An 18010-nucleotide genomic window follows, 5' to 3' on the forward strand; every position below is an offset into this window, starting at 1 on the left:
GACCCATGGGATTCCAATTATAGTTGTGCTTGGCTAATTTGCATTTTTGATTAGTGCCAATAATAATGATACTGGCTAATAATAGAGTCCATGGGGTTTAACTTAGAGATCCTTTGTTTTTTAGGGACAAGTAAACAGATCTATGTTGGGGTGGGAGTTTATGTGGACAGGGGATTTGATGGCTGTGGATGAAGTAGGGTTTCATGAGAGAGAAAGAAGGTAAAAAAAAAAGGAAAAAAGAAATTACTCTCTTTAGAGAGAGAGAGAGAGAGAGAGAAGGGGGTGGAAATCATTCCAATGATTGAAGTGGGCCCCACGGCACCCGATGAATTGGGTCCCACCACACAAAAAGAAACGTGTGTGTGTGTGCGTGCGGTGACCGTCGTTTTCATGTGGTGATATAAAAGAAAAAAGGGGGAAAATTAAAAACATTTCTCACATGTATGACCTATGAATAAAATTATATATACGTATAAAAATATTTTAGTTTATTTCTAGAGGCTGGAAATGAATACGAAAAAAGGGGAAAAAGGAAAAACAAGACGATAAAAAGGGTCGCGTCTCCCTGTCCGAGGAGAGTTCCATGGACGCTGGGACCGAGCTCCCTCTCTCTCTCCCTCTCCCTCTCTTTCCCCCACCTCCTCTTCCTCCCCTCTCAGTCCCATGCCTTCAAGGTTGGCCTCTAGCCCCTCCTTTTCTCTTTCTCTTGTTTTTTTCTTCCTCTTTTATTCCCTCTGGGATCATCTCTGCCACTCTGCGCTCATTTGCTGCTGCTGTCTGCCCATTTTTCTCCACCGTCGCTGCACTAAAACTAAAAACCGCATATTTTTTTTGTTGGTTTTTCTTCTCGATGGTATGATCATGTGTTCTGCCATCGTGAAAGATCCATTTTTGATCTTTTTTTGGGGCTTTTATGGTGGTTATTGCGAATCGGATCCTTGTTTCGGGCTTTGATTTCTTCGTTTTTTTTCTCCTTCGTTACTACATCACGGAACGGTTATTGTATTGGCTTTTCTGCTCGCTTGTTATGGTCATGGATTCTGTCGTCATAAAAATTCCCTATTTTGAAGATTATGGTGTTTGGGATGTGTCCGATTCTCGTTTCAGGCCTTTTATGCTTTTTGTTCTTTCTTTTGCAGGTGCCGTAGTGGATCTAGCTTTTTGGTGTTGAAGAGTATTAGGGTTCTTAGAATGGCCCGCGCAGCCCGATCAGCTCCCTCACCTCGTTGAGGATTGATGATGTTTTCCGGTGGCTGTGCTTCTTTGATGGCGGAAACGTGGTGGAGGGGGGTCGAATCGGTTGTTATAGCTTAAGATTTTCCGGTTCTTGGGGTGGATTTGTGAATTGTTGGTTCTTATTGATGCACAAGTTGTGAAAAATTGCCCTTTAGATTTTGGTCTTGAAAGGCGTTGATTCGATGCTGCTGCTTATTGGAATGGGGGATTTGACTGAAAGAACTGGATCTGGTTGCAAAATATTGGGTTCTTGTTGGGAAAAGCGGTCGATGAATTGTTTGGTTTTGTGAAAGATGGAGGGAGAGAACACCATCGTGACGGTCGATGAGAAGGATCATGTGCATTTGGTGAAAGAGTCTCAACCAGAGGATATCTTGTGCTCGGAGAGAGAAATGGATGAGAACGAGAACGGTGTCATTGGTTGCGCAGATGGTAGCGCTGGTTTTGAGGGCGAGATGGGTGAGGAAAGCAATGTTGTTTTCTCAAGGGAGGCCCCTATACTGACAAAGGGCTCTCTCATCTCCAAAGGTCATTGCTGTGGCAGCAAGGTCAGATCGAAATCCTCCGAGTTGATGGAGTCTGAAATCCAAAGGAAGGACAAAAATAAGCAGGAGAAAAAACTCAGTAGGCAGGAGAGGATTGAGCTTGGTCGCTTGTTTCAGGGTGCAGTGAGTTCTCAGGATTTAGAGCTTGCTGAGAACCTGATTCTGTTGGCTGATCCACTGACTCTCAATGATATGCTGTGCATAGCATTAGACTCTATATGGTTCCTGACAACTCGGCAAGAACTGAATGGTATTACTGGCCTGATTAAGAAGATTGTTGCCAACGGAGCGAATGACTTCACAAGGGCGGCCCTCAGGACTTCGTTTTTGGCTTCATGTGTTTCTGCATGTCAGAGCAAAACCATGAGTTTGGCTGATACAGTGGGCATCATGGCCCATAGGTAATTGTGATTCCTTTGCATGATCTCCTTTGATAGCTCATGGAAACTTCAAAGAACTCATGCATCTGCATCGGTGAAAATTTTCACTTGGGTTACTACTTTGCATTCTCTTATAGTAGGTAAAGTTGCATCATGTTCCATAAATAATGTACTTTTGCCCATGCCATCCTTTTTTGTCAGGTTGCATGAGCGTCTTCAAGAATGCCACGGTGATGAGGTTTTGAAGGCAGAAGCAGGTGCAAAGGTCCAGAAGTTCACAGAATGGGCCTTGAAGTGCATCGGAGTTCACTCTCGGTGCCAGGAGAATAAGAGCAGAAGGAGCCACAGCACAATTCTCGAAGTCCAACTTCAGTTGTCAGCTTTTAAGAACTTTTTAGATCTTGCTGGCAACAACCTTACAGGAAAGGATTTTACTGAAGCTTTTGATGCAGCATGCTTCCCTTTGACTCTCTTCTCTACATCTGGAATCTCGGCAACTGTAATACAAGGATTACTGGGAATGCTAGTTGAGGGCGGTGCAGATAATGTAAACCAATGCTTTCTTGAAGCTTCAAGATTTGGAAGTACAGAGCTCGTACGAATTTTACTACAGGTATTCATTTACTTCCAGTTTCACAGTGCAGATAATAATTTCCGAGTTTTTTATCAATTAAGTTTGGTTGCCAGTGAATTGGGCTGTGCAATGATAACCCAAGCTTCAGCTGCATTTTGGTTATTTATATGTTTGTTGGTTATTTAATAACTCTAAACAATTTCAAGTAGATACCAACATAGGACAAATAGAGAAGGCCGAAAATAGAAAGCTGAAACCTGCTGCCTATCATGATTGTGCCTACAAGGATGATTTTGGATTTTTTTACTAAAGATTGATGATCTACATTATAGAATCTGAATTATGGTTCACTAGAATGAGGTTGTATAATGCATACCTGAAAATCATCTGCCCTCACCGGTGGATGAACTTTCTGTCATTCTTGTGTCAACCAGCCTTTGGCTGTTGTGCAGGTAATGAAAACAAGATAGTATATATTTAACATACAGTAAGTTCAAAATCATTTTGTACTTTTACTTTTCAGACAGGTGTTCTAGTAATGAAAACAAGATAGTATATATTTAGCATACAGCAAGTTAAAACTCATTTTGTACTTTTGCTTTTCATACAGGTGTTCTAGTATTAAACTGGATACGTGTTTGTTTTCTAGTTACCATACTTGATGGATCTTGGTTTTTGAGAGTAACTTTAGCATGCTTACCAGAGAAACATTGGGCAAGTTTGTTCTCTTCCCCCAAACAGCCTTTGGATCTTGCCCCATGTTTCTAGTGAGTTTATCATGCTTACCAGAAAACAAACTTCCTTTGAGCAATCTTTCTACCGAAAGAAACAACAATAACTTTTTATACAGAAAAAGGTGTCCGAGCAACTCTTCCTAATTTCATTGTGTTTCTTCCCCCAGATTGCTCAGAGGAACAGCTTGGATATCGACGTTGATCTTGCCCTAGGCTTTGCCTCTCACTACTGTAAAATTGGAACCATGGAGTGTTTGGTTGAAGAAGGGAATGCTGCGGCCTTCCTGGGTCCTTTGATGCGAGCAGCTGAGAGGGGCTGCATGCAGGTAGTTCAATGGTTTGTTGACCGGGGATGTAGGGACATGGAACTATGCCTTGCCCTTACTGCCGCCGCCTCTAGCAGCCAGGTGGGAATTGCATCTTACCTTCTCCCACACATCCCGCAGCATGTCCTAGCTGCCCTGAGCATCGAGGTCCTAAAGGCAGCAGGTGAGAGAAGCAGTGGGTCTCTGGATGGCGTTGCATTCCTTCTCCGCAACAACTTCCTTGGCGACCCCGCAGCAACGTATGCTGTGGCCGACAGCATTGCGAGGTCCAGTGATGAGGCCGTGGCCCCTAATCTGAGAGCTTTTCTGAAGGAGCACTGGTCCGAGGCAGCTTATGCTGAGGGCTTGAGCTATGGGCAAAATCACTATGTGAATTTTATGAGGATTCTGAGAAGGGGTGGTTCACCCATCTGTCTCAAGGACCTTCCGCCACCCCTGGTGACTGCGATAGCATACTTGCCACTATACAGAGAGTGTCGGGAGAAGGGTGGGCAGTTGTTGCCACAAAAACTGAGAGGACAGCTTGTGGAGGCAGCTAGTAGGGTTGGCGGAAGGCCGGTGGAGAAGAATAGCCAGGCAAGAGAGCTTCTCGCAATTTTGGAGCAGCACCTTCCTACCTTCTTTCTGCAACTTCCAAACATCGGTAGCACCCTATTATAGGTAATTGATAGAACACAGAATCATGGAACAGTAAATATGTCTTTTCTCAGCCTCCTATAGCTCTGGGCACTCTGTGCTTGTTTCCTGTTCCATGCTTTTGCATCGAGAGTTGCATGGATACCCAACATTCGTCTGAAACATTCTAATGGTAAGCCAAGCGTGGATTTACCTTGGAAAAGTGCTCATCGGATTAGTTTTGAGCATTGTTGTTTTGGTCTTATCCGCATATATATGGCGGCACCGCATCTCGATTGATTGAAACACTCAGTTTGTTTTCGAAATATACCCTAAACTAAAGTCAAAATTTCTTGCTCAGGACCCCATTGCAGAGGACTTGGTATTCACCATCATACCTGGTTGAATCTGCTGTTTGTAACCAAAGTGCAATAGTAGTATTTGGGCATTCTCCTAAATCCCTTGTCATCTTTAGCAGTTGTAATCAGTGTTTTGTTTCCAGAGCAAGAGTTGATCCATCAAGCCCTCGGTTTATCTGGTCATTGATTGGACCAGTGGGTTTTCGATCACTGATAAAATTTCTCAAACAGGTTTTATTTTTTTTTTCCCCTGTATTATCAATTCAATCAAGGAGGTGATGAGTGATTACTACTTATGCTGTTTACATGTATTATTGAATCATTCCTTGTCCATTATCTTGTAGTGAGGTTTTCTTTCCACCTTAAAACCTTTGTAGATGGATTGTTTACCATCCACTGAGTAATCTCTAATCTTTACCATCTTCTAAATTCTTATGTGCCAAAGATTTGTTTCATTCCTTGTCCATCTCTAGAATACTTTGTTTGATCAACCTTGTTTCTTTGTATTTGCAAAAGATATTGACTCAGATCATTATGCTTTTACAAACCGCTATCAGCCAAGCCAGTCTTCATATGATTTTAGGCCACATAAAACAATTATGTTGGGAACTTCCTTGTACTGTTGATCATGTATTTGGACTGTGAATCTTTTTGGGAAATATTTCAAGCCAATATTCATATCTTCAACAAAGAATATATATATATATATATGAAATCGATATAAAATAATTTAACTCTTTCTATGGAATTCGACAATATAATCTCCTATCTTCAAGTGAAGAAGAGAAGAGTTATTTCCTCAAATAGTAATGATTGGAAGCATTTTTTTTTACGTTATAATATTTTGAAAACCAAAAAACTCGATGATATGAATACATAAAATACGGATTTCTTCACTTTTATCATCTTTTTCTTCCTTGTAAACGTATTTTTAAGAGAATGTAGTGTTTTGATCGAAAATTTTAATTATTTTATGTCTATGGAGTATTCCACAAAAGCTAATATATATAACCACCAATATGACAGCTTTTAGAATTTTCAGTCAGAACCAATTTATCCTTAAAAAATGTTTAATGAATATTATCATCAGCATCACCGAGTCTCCAATGCTTCCATTGTGCATTTTTGCAAGATTACACCTCTCTAGCAAGAGCTGATGATGGTTTTTAGTTAACAAGAACAAACAGTTGCTCCATGAAAGATGATCATTCATATCAGATGAGAGAGAGAGAGAGAGAGAGAGAGAGAGATGACTTGCTCACAGAGGGGTTACAAGCTTTCTTACATCAGAGGGTATGCATGCCAAGACCATGAGCAAAACAAGTATGCCCGAGGGAAGTAGGAGCACCACCAGAGGTGGAGGAGGCAACGAAGGCAGCATCACAGGAAGTAGCAGCAGTGAGGCAGCAAGGCAAAGCAGCAACAAGAAAGACTCGGCACTGAAGTACTTTGGAGGTGAAGCTCCTCTACACTCGGTTCTCGAATCAGTTGTGAACCCATCCTTCCTCGCTCTTCCTTCCATTGCAGCAACCCAGCAAAGCTCGTCAAACTGGCCTTCTCGTGCACATGGCTATATCTTGACACACAAATAAGAGATATTAGAGCAACGATCAATGCATGAAACAATTCCTAAGAGAAGTAGTGCCTTGGCGTCACTGATGGCGATGAAGAAGAAGAAGAAGAAGAAGAAGAAGAAGAAGAAGGACGCGAGAGGGATAGAGAGAGGATGTGGTTGGCGGTGGATGCATTGCATCCTCCTCGGCGCGATAGAGGACAATGTGCAGGTCCCGAAAAGAAATGGGAGTTTGTGGTGAGTGGGGTTGGATTCGGCTACCGGATCTGATGGAGATCTCCTGTGATCTAGCGTTCCTTTTCGTTTCTTCGAAGGGCCAAACGCAAGTGGACGTCCAAGCCTTCCTTGTCCATCATCAGTTCCTCTCTGCACCCTTCTCACCACCACCGCTCAGGCTGGCTGCCTTCTCCATGACCTACGCCAACACTCTCCTCCCTTCACTCGTGGAATAACGTGGAATATAATCTATATTAGTTTCGTCTCACATCAAATATAAAAAAATAAAAATCTAAATTAAATAATTTATTATTATTAACTTAAATTTAAAGTGAGTTAGACCCGAAAAAGTTAATATCCGAATAAAAACATGCGACACGTTAAAAACATCGATATAAAATTGATATGATTAGAGACCAATCATACGATAGATGACACGTTAAAAAAAAACATCGATATAAAATTGATATAATTAAAGACAATCATGTGGATGCACACATACCATGACAAGACATAGAGAGCTTAAATAATTTTTTTTATTTAGATAAATTTATTATTATTAACTTAAGTTTAATCATCTTAGACCAAAAGTTTATACTCAACGAGATGATATCAGCCTTGGGACGTCAAATAGATCAATGTTGGATGTTAGAAAAGACACTTCCCTGATATCAGTTTTGAGTTCAGTCAGTCTGTCCCACTGTATGCAGTAGACTTACTAATCAACATCTACTACTTGCCTCAACTTTGTCAAAGCCCATAATGTTAGATGTTGGCAAAGACACTTCCCTGATATCCTTTTTTGAGTTTAGTCTGGAGTAGACTTACTAATAAACAGAGAGATCATGGCAACCTTTGAGCCACACACTTCACAACATGTATCACTTGTGTGCTGTGGATGTTGAGATGGCGCCCACAGACTCCATGAACTGAAGCTGGTCTGGAACATGAGAAATTTGACCATTCACCATTTGCTGCTGTTGGCTGTTTTTGATGATGGGTGCATCAAAAAGGCACCTTTTGTCTATGGTCATTTGAAGTTGCTCAAGACAGCAACTTGATGAAGTTGAAAGCATTGTTGCTCTAATGAAGCAAATGCTCGCAAATAGCAATCAATAAGAAGTGCTGCAAATGTCCGATGAAGCACACAACATCAACACCAACTGCTTTTTTTATTTTAAGGGTGGCAGCAAATAATATTTCGAATTTATTGAGGCTGACAACAAAAACTTTTTTTCAGCAGAATGACATTTTCGAAGACAAACTCAAGGAAGCGGTAAAAAAAAGGTGGCTCTAATAGAGGATGAATGCAGTACTGGTGGTCACTTCAAAAGATGGTGTTTAAACAGCGAAGCCATCTCGATCTACATGGAAGGATGAGAAAGAAAAAAAAAAAAAAAAGGTTAAATGTCAGATTAAAAATGATCATAGACAAATGGATTTCCATAACCTAAAAAGGCTAAAATAAGGGGGCAAAAATAAGGACTTACGGCGGTCAAAGCAGCCTCTGCACCCTTGTTTCCAGATTTACCACCAGCTCGATTTAAGGCCTGTACGAAATTGACAGGGAGGGTCTCAAGGCTTATGCAAATAAGGATGGAAATACTATGACAGCAAGCTGTTCTATACAATTTCAACACAATTTGGCAAGAATCACACTACAAAAAAGAAAAAACTTATTTCTCCATATTTCGGAAGAAACTTATGATGTTCAAAGAAGTTCTTGACCGTCAAATGACTAATTTATGCACTATGATCTTTCCCTCTAACATGTTCACAAAGATGTTATGTCATTGTATAATGTCACTAGAAAACATCAGTCAACTTTATTGACTAAGTACTCAGTGAATGCTTCCAAGTTCAAACCCAAAGCCTAAGGAGGACAGGATGGTTGAAAAAGCTAATAGTAGGTTGAGCATTAACTGAGTTCAAAACCTTAAGTAGAAAGGTATGTTGGTCCTATTGCAGGATAGGTTGGCAAATCTTTTACCGTTCCAATATTCAGACAAATACATCATTATTATGAAAGTTGATATTTAGAAGTCCTGAGTTCTGGTTGTCACTGGAAGTGGATCACAACATCCTGAATCAGTTTGTCAAGAATAACATTTTGATTACCTGATCCATGTCATCACAGGTCAGAACACCAAATATGCATGGAACTCCTGCAATAATATTAAAAGGAAATAACATATTAGTTTTCACATGCATTTATATCAATTTGGATATGTTACTCCTTGTTCAACCACAAAAAGTGAAAGGGATATGCTGGTACAGGAAGCAAAGTAATAGCGAAGCAACATACTCCTTTGTAACACACAGAATTTGAGGGCATTGACCAACCTGAAGATAATCCAGCATTAAGTACCCCAGATGCTGCCGAATTTGCAACTGCATCATAATGACTAGTATCACCTCTAATCTACAAAACAGCAAACAAGGAGCCAAGACTGGTAAACGCATCAAATCGAAACATTTGCTAAAAGTTAACAAGAAAATCTTTTCAAAGGAAAGGTACACTTTGCAGCACTACACTACTATAGAGCTTGAATATGCAAAACCAAGGAATTGTGAATAATCATTGGGTCTTTAATAACAGAGATTGTTAGATGATGTCATGTCATAAATTATTTAATTAGCATAATTACACAAGTTGCTTATATTCATCTCGTATTCCAGTTTAGACCAACACAGGAAAAAGGATATATACATACAACTCAAACTTTTTGTTGTCCCTATGCAATCTGTCTTTTTTTTTTTCACCGTCCCACACCTTGATTTCTTTCCTTAATCAATACCCCTTTGATTGAAGACAATGGAACAATTTTAACACTTGTAAATCAATGGTTCACTGAGAAAAGCATTTTAGCCGCCAAGCTCTGTAATACTTCTTTTCTTCTTTTGCATCTCTTTATTTCCTTTCTTTTCACCTTCTACTTCCATCCTATAATCCGCTCTACTTTAAATTTTGCATTTTTTTTTTCTGAATCAACATATATATAGGTAATTCACATGTGTCATTGATTCATCACAGATATGGATCTTATTTAATCCCTAACCTGTGTTGTTTAATCAGGACAGTTGCAGGTAATAATTGATTAGGCCTAACCTTAAGGGTTTCATAAAAGAGTAAGAATGGGTATTAAGATACGCCAAGAGTCATTTATGGATATTTATACATTATGGGAAGCCAGTTCAAGTACAATAATCTTATAGGCAGGATATTTCTCACATTAACCATCCATCATCCAAGACTGTAAGAAGGCTCTTTGAGTTTACATCGAGTAAAGAACTGAAAGTTTTTAGGAATCTTTACAAATAAATACTTGTCTGAAGAAACAAAGTTCAGTTGATGATCATTTCAAGTAAACAGCTGAGAGATGAGTAAAATCCAAAATTTATAGTTGTTCAACAGATTATCATAGTTTTCCCATCATATTTTAAAAAATGATGCCAGGAATCACTGACTGAAGTATTCTTATCAATTTTCCAAAAAGGGCTCAAAGTATTGGAAAATATAAAAAAACAGAAACACCGAAAGAATAAAAAAAGAAAACTGACAAGTGAATACCCGGAAAAAAAAAAAGGAACACTTTTAAGAAAAATAACTTGTATTCATCATCATCTAATGAATATATATCAAGCTTACTTGATTCAATAAGGCTATATGCAACAAGAAGCCCAGAATTCAAGTTTGGAATATTTTTTAAGAAATACTTCAAATTTTAAGTCACAAGAAACTAAGCCTCAACTCTAACTTCAACTTGTTTGCTCTTAGGAAATACAATGCGAAGAAGATTGCTTTACTGTCTGCTAGAATAATTGGTAATAATACCATGGTGTACAAAAATTGAAAACATGTAGTGCATGTCACGATATAGTTAATTATAAACCAATGTGATCTTGATGGATCTCGTTGAGTAAGAATTATATCATCCATAGCAATCATCAAAATTATGATTCTACCATCGATCTAAATCTTAAGATCTAGATCACGGATTCTACGATCCTGTAACATTGCAATTAATGGTTCCTGATGTCTTCATTATAGGCAGATACAAAAATATGATAATGGTAAGTTGAGATGACATTCAAGTAGCTAAGACAGATGTCGATGGGCATTACCACAGCTCCAATGCACAAAATTGCATCAAATTTTCCTGATTTTCCAAGACGTTGTGCAACAACTGGAACTTCAAAGCTGCCAGGAACTTTAACAACCTAGACGAAAGATGATATTGTTCCTTGTCAGCAAAAACATGAACATCAACAGAAATTCATCTTGCAAAAGCAGGCAGTAAGATCTCCAGTGGAGCAAAGCAAAATACTAACAATTATTGTTAAATTGGAAGCTGATGAACGAAGGAAAAGATATAATATGATAAAGAAAACTCCTATGAATAAATTCTGTAAATTAACCGGACGCAATATGGAAGCCCTTAAAGTTGCATTGTTGTATTAATTATGTACCATGATTCCCACATTCAAGGTTATGTTGCCATACATGCACAGAACGTGAGCGAGCTAAAGTTTTGTTGACGATGATTCTTGGGTCTAAAGAACAATAAGAGATGAGCTTTAAGCAAGCTAAATATTGAGATGAAGTAGAGATTACTGATACTCTGATAGTCTAAGCCTTAAGAATCTGAGTTGAAATCAGCTTGTTCAGCAGCCAAGAGCAAAACTGTACTTAATCTTATATATTTCCAGTTGGAACAAGTTTAAAATAGCAGTTACCCGCGAAACAAACCTCAAGCCTTGCAGAAGCATAACAAAACAAGCGCACACATTTAACCAACTGATGATACGCAATATCTCAGAAAGCATTAAATAAAAGTCTACAATTTACATCCCTAAATATAGTCAGTAAACAAGATGATATTTTGAAGAAATTTGAAATTATTAAAAGCTTCATGAAAACTACATACTGTAATATCATCATCATCAACTGAATAACGCTGAAAAGTCTCCAGAGCTCCCTCCAATAGCAAGTTAGTGATAATTTCATTAAAGCGTGCTACAACCTGCATTGTTAAAAAGGCAAAAGAATTAAGTAGTATGCTAATTGGAAAAGGTGAAACTGTACAAACAAATCATTCAATTATGCTGTGATCACCCTTAATCTGACAGTTGTATATGCAAGGTGTAACAGTAGGTTTTTTCTAAGAACATGGGAATTGACTAGGCTTTGTCATGGTTCATTTTCATCAGGATTGCAATTCTGTTTACAGATAAACCCATTATCCTGTTGAAGGAACACTGGACTGTAAATATGAGGAGGAAACAACCAGGTTACTGGCTTTCTTTCTGAAGTCAAGCCAATCACCACAAAACATGAGAAAGTGGTGCCTACCAGCTACAGTTTATAATCATCTCCCAGAACTTTCCACTATGGTAACTTCCAGAAAAAAAAAGAGATCCAGATCGATAATGTTCCAGCTACTAGATCAAATTCTATAAGTTCCTATAGATGAAAAAAACAAAAGTTACCAGATCAAACTTCTCGGCCAGATCATCCATAGGGAACGCTTGTCAGTTAAACCATCTAAATTTCATTTCTTTGGGGACAAAGAAAACAGAATATTTCACTAATAAGTTCATCTAAAAGGCTTTCAGGAAGGCAATGGAACCTATCTTATCTGTTGGCTGTTGCAATTTTATGATAATAAAACCAAATGCTTCACTATCATCCAAACTTGGAAAACTGCTGCAGTCATATCCTCTAAGCAGTATACGGACCAAAGGGAGATAGAAACAAACCCTTAATTTATGGAGTTACTTATCTCAAGATTCTCTTGCATACCTTAGTAACTGGATACTAATTCCTGAAACACCAAAAATCCACCAACTTTGTTGAAAACAGGCATTACGGTGCACAAGCTTATACCTTAGGCATCAAGCTTTTGTTTACAATAGCTTCGCACGCTTACTCTAACAGAACTAAAAACCAAAATTACAATCTCAACGCAATCACTTAAGTGTGGTAATATCTCTGTAGTTGATCCTAACCACACCTCGGAATGATCACGCATTATAGGTAAACAGACATCTTTTTGGTTTTCAAAGAGGAAAAGACCCCAAAGTATCATCTTTTTATCCGTAAGTGTCAAACGTTTCCTATGCGACAAAGCATCAAACAACTGTTCGCCGCGAAACATGACCAAATTTCACCCCTCTAACGGATTGGAATTCAGAAAACAACCGATCAGTTCCCAACCAATAACCATAAAATGAAGCCGTGAAGCTACCGCCAGGAAGTTTACAAAGTCCAGCAAAGAAACAGAACGAACGCACTCACCACCGCGAACTTCAGCCCCTCGGTCTTCGTCAACGACCCGATTAGATGCTTCGTGCCCTCCGCGACAACGGGCGCACGCCCATTCCTCGCGCAGAGTTCCAGTGCGGCTGGAGCAGCTGGGAGGAACCCACCACGAGGAGATCAGAAAGGGGGAAAGGGGGGGCCGTCCAAGAACGGAGAGCGGAGATGCAGGGGCCAAGACGAGTACCTCGAATCGAAGAGGAGAAGGAGACGAGGGTTTCGGGAGAGCGCCCGAGGGGAGACGGAACCGGTCGAGGGTTTCTTGGCGTCGCCAATAGCGATGGGAAGAGACGGCCGAGCTCGGTTGCGGCGAACGAAGCCATCCTCTCGTCTCTCCACCGCAACACTATCACTGAAATCGACTACTTTTGTACATTATTTCGTTTAAAATAGCTCGCCAGCACGTGACAAATTTACACACACACGCCAGCACGTGACTCACACACACACACACACACACATATATATATATATATATATAATTGATGGAGATAATTTGAACCCTACATATAATATTCAAACACACATGAATATATCAATCCTTGATTAGAGTATCAAGCATTAAGTAAATATATTATAATGCTTTAATTTAAATCCAAATGGATTTATAAACTAGATAAACCTATTGATATTAATTTATCTTAAAGATTTTAATCAGTGGTTTAGACTCAATAAATTAACATATGAGTTATCCCATCCAATCGGATCATGATATATCTATTCATCAAAGAATTACTTTGAAGATACCCTAACAACCAAATTTTGTCAACCCTTTCACAGGCTTCCTTCTCCAAATCTACTGCAAGTAATCCATCCACAGTAACTTGTTAGCATATGCATGGAGGTGGATATTGCATCTTTTCCTGCATCAAGGAGTATGATCTGGAGTGACTCTTCTTGCCCATCCTTCTTCAATCATGCAAGAGGTTTATTCTCTAGGAATATGCCTTCTTGTTGTATCTTTCCAGGAATATACCCCTCATCCATTCAATGCATCATATAAGCCTTGTTTGACAAGTTCTCTAGGCTCCTTCAGTGCCTCATCTGTTTTCTAGGCTCCTGTAGAGAAATTGCAGCTTTGAATCTGTTTTGTTGATGGTCATCTAATCATTTCCAAATTCCTCCCTGTCTTGTTGAGTGAGGCCATGATTAGATGACCATCAGCAAACAAGTTCACAAGACATGCACATCCTTGATCTTTTCCCTACTGTGTGCATATTCTCAGTCCATCACTGGTATCAGGAGCTTATGGCAAATTGCTCTGTTAGATAATAGTAGGCTTACTAAGAATCATTTTTCTTTTTTGTTTTCAGAATCATGTTTTACATGTCAATCCATCTCTTTAATTGATCTTTCTTTTACTCAGGGAGTCCAACTATCTTCTTTTATTGTCCTGAATGATGACACTTTTTTCTCATGCAGGTGATAACTAGCTCAGAGGTATGCAATTTGATTGTGTTTCTGGGCATCTGTTAGTAACACCTCATGATTATACAAGGATCATTGCTGAATATGATGGATATTGATGGTGCCTAGAGTAAAATACCAAGGACAAAAAAAATGCAATTGCAGTGCAACCCTATTTCCAATTGCATGTTCACCTGCATCTGTTCTATTTGTAGCATGAGAAAAGAATACATACATAGCTTCACATCCTGTCTTGTGAGATTATAGTGTAACAACACAAACTCAACATATTGATTGTTGAAGCTCTTTTTATCACTAGTGTTGTTCTTAGTATCACACTAATGATATTTGATGATAACTAGGAATCACAAGGCTCTTTTGTGTTTTTGGAGCTTAGATCACACCACATGATACCTTTTCTGTTGTCTTTCTTGTATACTCTAGTCAATCTAGCTTGGACCTTTGGGACATTTTGGATGATGATGACCTTCCACTAATCAGACAACCAAAGAGTGATTGTCTATGCATGCCTTTTCATCTCAGGATGTCTTGGCACTTTAAAGGGAACCACCTTTGTAATCCCAGAAAACCACACTACAATGATACAAAGGAAATCATGGTTGATGTGAGAATCGTAAAGCAGGGATGCCGAGTGTACTTGTAGAAACACAAGCTCTCAACATGTTCCATATAAGATGGGAATTCTCATGAGCGTTACATAATCGACCAAAAATAGAGCTTTTCATGACTTTATCACAGTAAAAAATGTAGGTGCTGCAAATTTCCAGCATTCAGTTCCTTACTAGCCAAAGCATTTGTTTCTTGATTATGCAAAAGTGAGATTGAATAAGCAGCTATAAGATTCTGTTTAGTCTACATATTTTGCCTACAAAGGCTACATAATGATGATATCCTTTTTAAGGATTATGGAGTGGCAATTGTCAGATAACCATTTCATCCAACTATAGTTTGCGGATCAATAATCAAACTCCCAATTGTTTCACTTCAATAACTTTCATACAGGATCTAAATTCACAGAAGCAGAATTAAAACAAGTTTCTGCAAGCATTGAAGTTAGGTTGCCTGATGAGAATCATTACACTGTTGTTTCCTTGCCAACACTTGTGTCGTAACATCGACCAAAATCTTGAGGGTAAATTTGCATGAACACCAAAGTAAATCAAGAAATGAGGCTTTGGAATATCACCTAATGGTAAATCAAACTTGCATAGGATGACTCAAAGACAACAAATTTTCTTGTCACATTATAATGATTTGGCTTACTGCAACCCTTCCAATGCAATTATACTGGTCTAGAGTTCCATAGATAACAAGCTACATGAATCTTGTAGGATTTATGCCCTTTTCTTAAGCTATCAGTACCTGTTCAAGCAAGTCATGTAGGTAGTTCAAACTACTAAAACTAAGAATGTAGTATACATGGATTGAAGGACATGGAAGCTCATCTCATAGTTAATGGCAGGTCAAAGTTCAAGAAACTGGAGGACGTGAAAAAGTTTAATCTAATATTCTAACAATACAAGAGGCTCAGATAACCAACTGAGAAAAGCAAAGCATCTCATACTTCAAATAAGTGGTTTTTTGTAGAAAAATGCCCAGTCAGAATCACCAGATGAGTCCACCACAAGCCCCTCTATGCTAATGGATTCTGCACATGAGGTGGGTCCTTGTGGATGAAGAACTTTTGCTTCACTCTTTTCAGCTTCAAACACAAACTCGACAGATCCAAAACCGGATGGTGCAATATGTTCATTCTGTTTCTTTAGAGTGGAGCCGATATTTTTCGGGTCAAGCTCAAGATCAGGAATGGATCTTACTCTATCTTCTTCATGGTGAATGAAGCTATCCTCATCTTCCGAAAGCCACTGACAGTGATCCAACTCCCCCAACTCAAATATCCTACTGACCGTTCCTTCTCTCCATGATATGCTTGCCTGAGAACTTGGCAAAATCTCTTCTTTAGCACAAGCATCATCCTTCAATGTAGAGATCCTATCACATGAGAGATTCTGAAAACGATCTAAATCTACAGAACTTGACGGGTTTTCCAGGCATTCAAACTGGAAACTGAGCCCAGGCAATGGTGCTTGAGAACTTGTATCATTGTTTAGTGACCTTGGTGACAGGCTAATTGTTTCGAGGGCCTCTGCCATTGCATCCATCTTAGAATCAGCCAAATTCTTCTGCTTCGTTGAACTCGAAAAAGATGATGGTGTGCAAATAAAATGGACTTCATTAGAGGAGTCCTCAGAACCATGGCAGGATCCTCCCATCTCTTGTTGAGGCCTCACAAGTTTGCTTTTGGATATCTTTGCAATCCTTTCTAGGATCATTGAGAAAGGACTATCACTACCACCAGTAGGAGGAGTTTGCTGAATGCCAATACCTGATGATGGTGTTGTTTCTAAAGCTGGAGAATCGAGGCCCAACAAGCCCCTAAGCTCAGGCGACTTCTTCCTGCTAGAATCATCCGGAGAAGATCTCCAATATCCCATCAAGAACTCATCTTTGGGCATATTATCTCCATCCTCACAAGGGGGAAGAAGCCACTCCACAGAAGCTTCAGCAGGACAATGTGCGGCAAGGACTTTAGAGCTAGAATCGAAGCTTCTACCGAGACCCGAACTGACAATCTCCGAAGGTGAAGACAGCCAATGAACGGACGCCCGGGCGAGAGGAGGAGGCGTCACGGAAACCAGAGTCGGATAGGGACACCCACCGTGAATCTTTTCGATCTCCAGTTCATCTCTGCCGATGGTAAGTATGCCTCTGGGCCTGCATTTCCGCCGGTCGTGCACTCTGGCGATCACATGGCCTGCGGCAAAACATACAGGCGTGGCAGCCACCGCAGAGGCCTCCACGGTGAACTCCGGCGAAATGGATGCTTGAACGGGAGGAGTGGTGGCCGAAGTCGGTGTACTTATCAGCTTCCGCTCTCCTTCCTTCGCCGAATCGGAACCTAGAAGAGTTCTCTCGGGCGTGGAAGCCAAACAAGAACCAACTTTTCCCTCAGAACCCCGTTCAAGATTTAATCTTGGATGAGGATTCTCGCCATTGGAGCTGGGTTTCCTTTTGTTCCATCGCGGGAAGAGATCCGGGGGTCTGGATTTCGAGGCTTTCCTCGATTCGAGCTCCTTGGGGAGTTCAAGATTGGATTTTGATGCGTTCTTTTGGGAGATTCGGTACCTGGCACCGTTCGTGGAGTTCTTGGGATTGGAGGCCACATTTTTATGATTCGGAGGCGCGGATCTGGGAGTTCTTGGCACTGATTGGGATCGGGCGAGCGACTCTTTGGCAGATGAATCGGCGAGCAAGAATCTGACACATCCCCGTTTGGGTGGCTCAGCGGAGCCAAGAGGGGGAATGGAGCTGTTGTTGAGCTCCTTCAATGGATTTCTGGGGCTCGGCTTCTTCTTGGACTCCCGTTTCTTAGCCAAAGACTCTTTGGAGGCCCTCTTCTCCAGCTTGGGAAGTGCATTCATGGCTCCTCGCCCCATCCCTCTCAATAGATCCGTTGGCAAGACGGGATCGTTTTAAACGGGACGACGTGGTTGGCCTCGAGATTCGGCAACCTTTCTTCGATCCAAATCGACCGCCATGTGACGAGCGAGCGATGACGATGCCATAAGATGGGCGACGATCCGGACCGTACATGACGCCGACCCGACAACATCAGACGGTACGATCGATGACGGTGGCATGAGA

At 40.2% G+C, this 18010-nt stretch overlaps 3 protein-coding genes and 1 long non-coding RNA gene across 5 annotated transcripts; 2 read left to right on the forward strand and 2 right to left on the reverse strand.

The window, feature by feature from the left end:
- The first annotated feature begins 532 nt into the window (after nucleotides 1-532).
- Nucleotides 533-5074, forward strand: LOC135624940 (ankyrin repeat protein SKIP35-like). 2 transcript variants are annotated; one of them, XM_065129075.1, is made up of 4 exons: nucleotides 533-674; nucleotides 1140-2182; nucleotides 2363-2774; nucleotides 3637-5074. In XM_065129075.1, the coding sequence occupies exons 2-4, from the start codon at nucleotides 1530-1532 to the stop codon at nucleotides 4453-4455; spliced, it is 1884 nt and encodes a 627-aa protein (XP_064985147.1). In that variant the 5' UTR covers nucleotides 533-674; nucleotides 1140-1529; the 3' UTR covers nucleotides 4456-5074. The 2 variants fall into 2 exon arrangements, with proteins under 2 accessions (XP_064985147.1, XP_064985148.1); XM_065129076.1 differs by lacking the exon at nucleotides 533-674 and adding an exon at nucleotides 721-853.
- Nucleotides 5075-7711: 2637 nt separating this feature from the next.
- On the reverse strand, nucleotides 7712-13241 carry LOC135625604 (6,7-dimethyl-8-ribityllumazine synthase, chloroplastic-like). The gene is made up of 8 exons (XM_065130622.1): nucleotides 13065-13241; nucleotides 12857-12972; nucleotides 11487-11582; nucleotides 10684-10779; nucleotides 8902-8980; nucleotides 8677-8723; nucleotides 8049-8108; nucleotides 7712-7922 (listed from the first exon to the last, which is right to left on the reverse strand). The coding sequence occupies exons 1-8, from the start codon at nucleotides 13198-13200 to the stop codon at nucleotides 7881-7883; spliced, it is 672 nt and encodes a 223-aa protein (XP_064986694.1). The 5' UTR covers nucleotides 13201-13241; the 3' UTR covers nucleotides 7712-7880.
- A 677-nt stretch (nucleotides 13242-13918) lies between these two features.
- Nucleotides 13919-14620, forward strand: LOC108951496 (uncharacterized). Its single transcript, XR_001975925.2, has 2 exons — nucleotides 13919-14151; nucleotides 14300-14620. It is a non-coding gene; the product is annotated as an uncharacterized LOC108951496 (long non-coding RNA).
- A 1250-nt stretch (nucleotides 14621-15870) lies between these two features.
- On the reverse strand, nucleotides 15871-17802 carry LOC135625745 (uncharacterized). Its single transcript, XM_065130835.1, has one exon. It carries the CDS (start codon nucleotides 17800-17802, stop codon nucleotides 15871-15873), a length of 1932 nt encoding a protein of 643 aa, XP_064986907.1.
- Nucleotides 17803-18010: the final 208 nt, after the last annotated feature.

This window comes from Musa acuminata, chromosome BXJ2-10, assembly GCF_036884655.1.
Source record: "Musa acuminata AAA Group cultivar baxijiao chromosome BXJ2-10, Cavendish_Baxijiao_AAA, whole genome shotgun sequence".
NCBI lineage: Eukaryota > Viridiplantae > Streptophyta > Magnoliopsida > Zingiberales > Musaceae > Musa > Musa acuminata.

Coding starts and splice junctions, on each gene's coding strand:
- LOC135624940 (XM_065129075.1), top strand. CDS start 1,530: ATGGAGGGAGAGAACACCATCGTGACGGTCGATGAGAAGGATCATGTG. Junction 2,183..2,362: donor GTGGGCATCATGGCCCATAG/GTAATTGTGATT, acceptor CTTTTTTGTCAG/GTTGCATGAGCGTCTTCAAG. Junction 2,775..3,636: donor TCGTACGAATTTTACTACAG/GTATTCATTTAC, acceptor TTCTTCCCCCAG/ATTGCTCAGAGGAACAGCTT.
- LOC135625604 (XM_065130622.1), bottom strand. CDS start 13,200: ATGGCTTCGTTCGCCGCAACCGAGCTCGGCCGTCTCTTCCCATCGCTA. Junction 12,973..13,064: donor CTTCTCCTCTTCGATTCGAG/GTACTCGTCTTG, acceptor GGTTCCTCCCAG/CTGCTCCAGCCGCACTGGAA. Junction 11,583..12,856: donor AGGGGCTGAAGTTCGCGGTG/GTGAGTGCGTTC, acceptor TTAACAATGCAG/GTTGTAGCACGCTTTAATGA.
- LOC135625745 (XM_065130835.1), bottom strand. CDS start 17,802: ATGGGGCGAGGAGCCATGAATGCACTTCCCAAGCTGGAGAAGAGGGCC.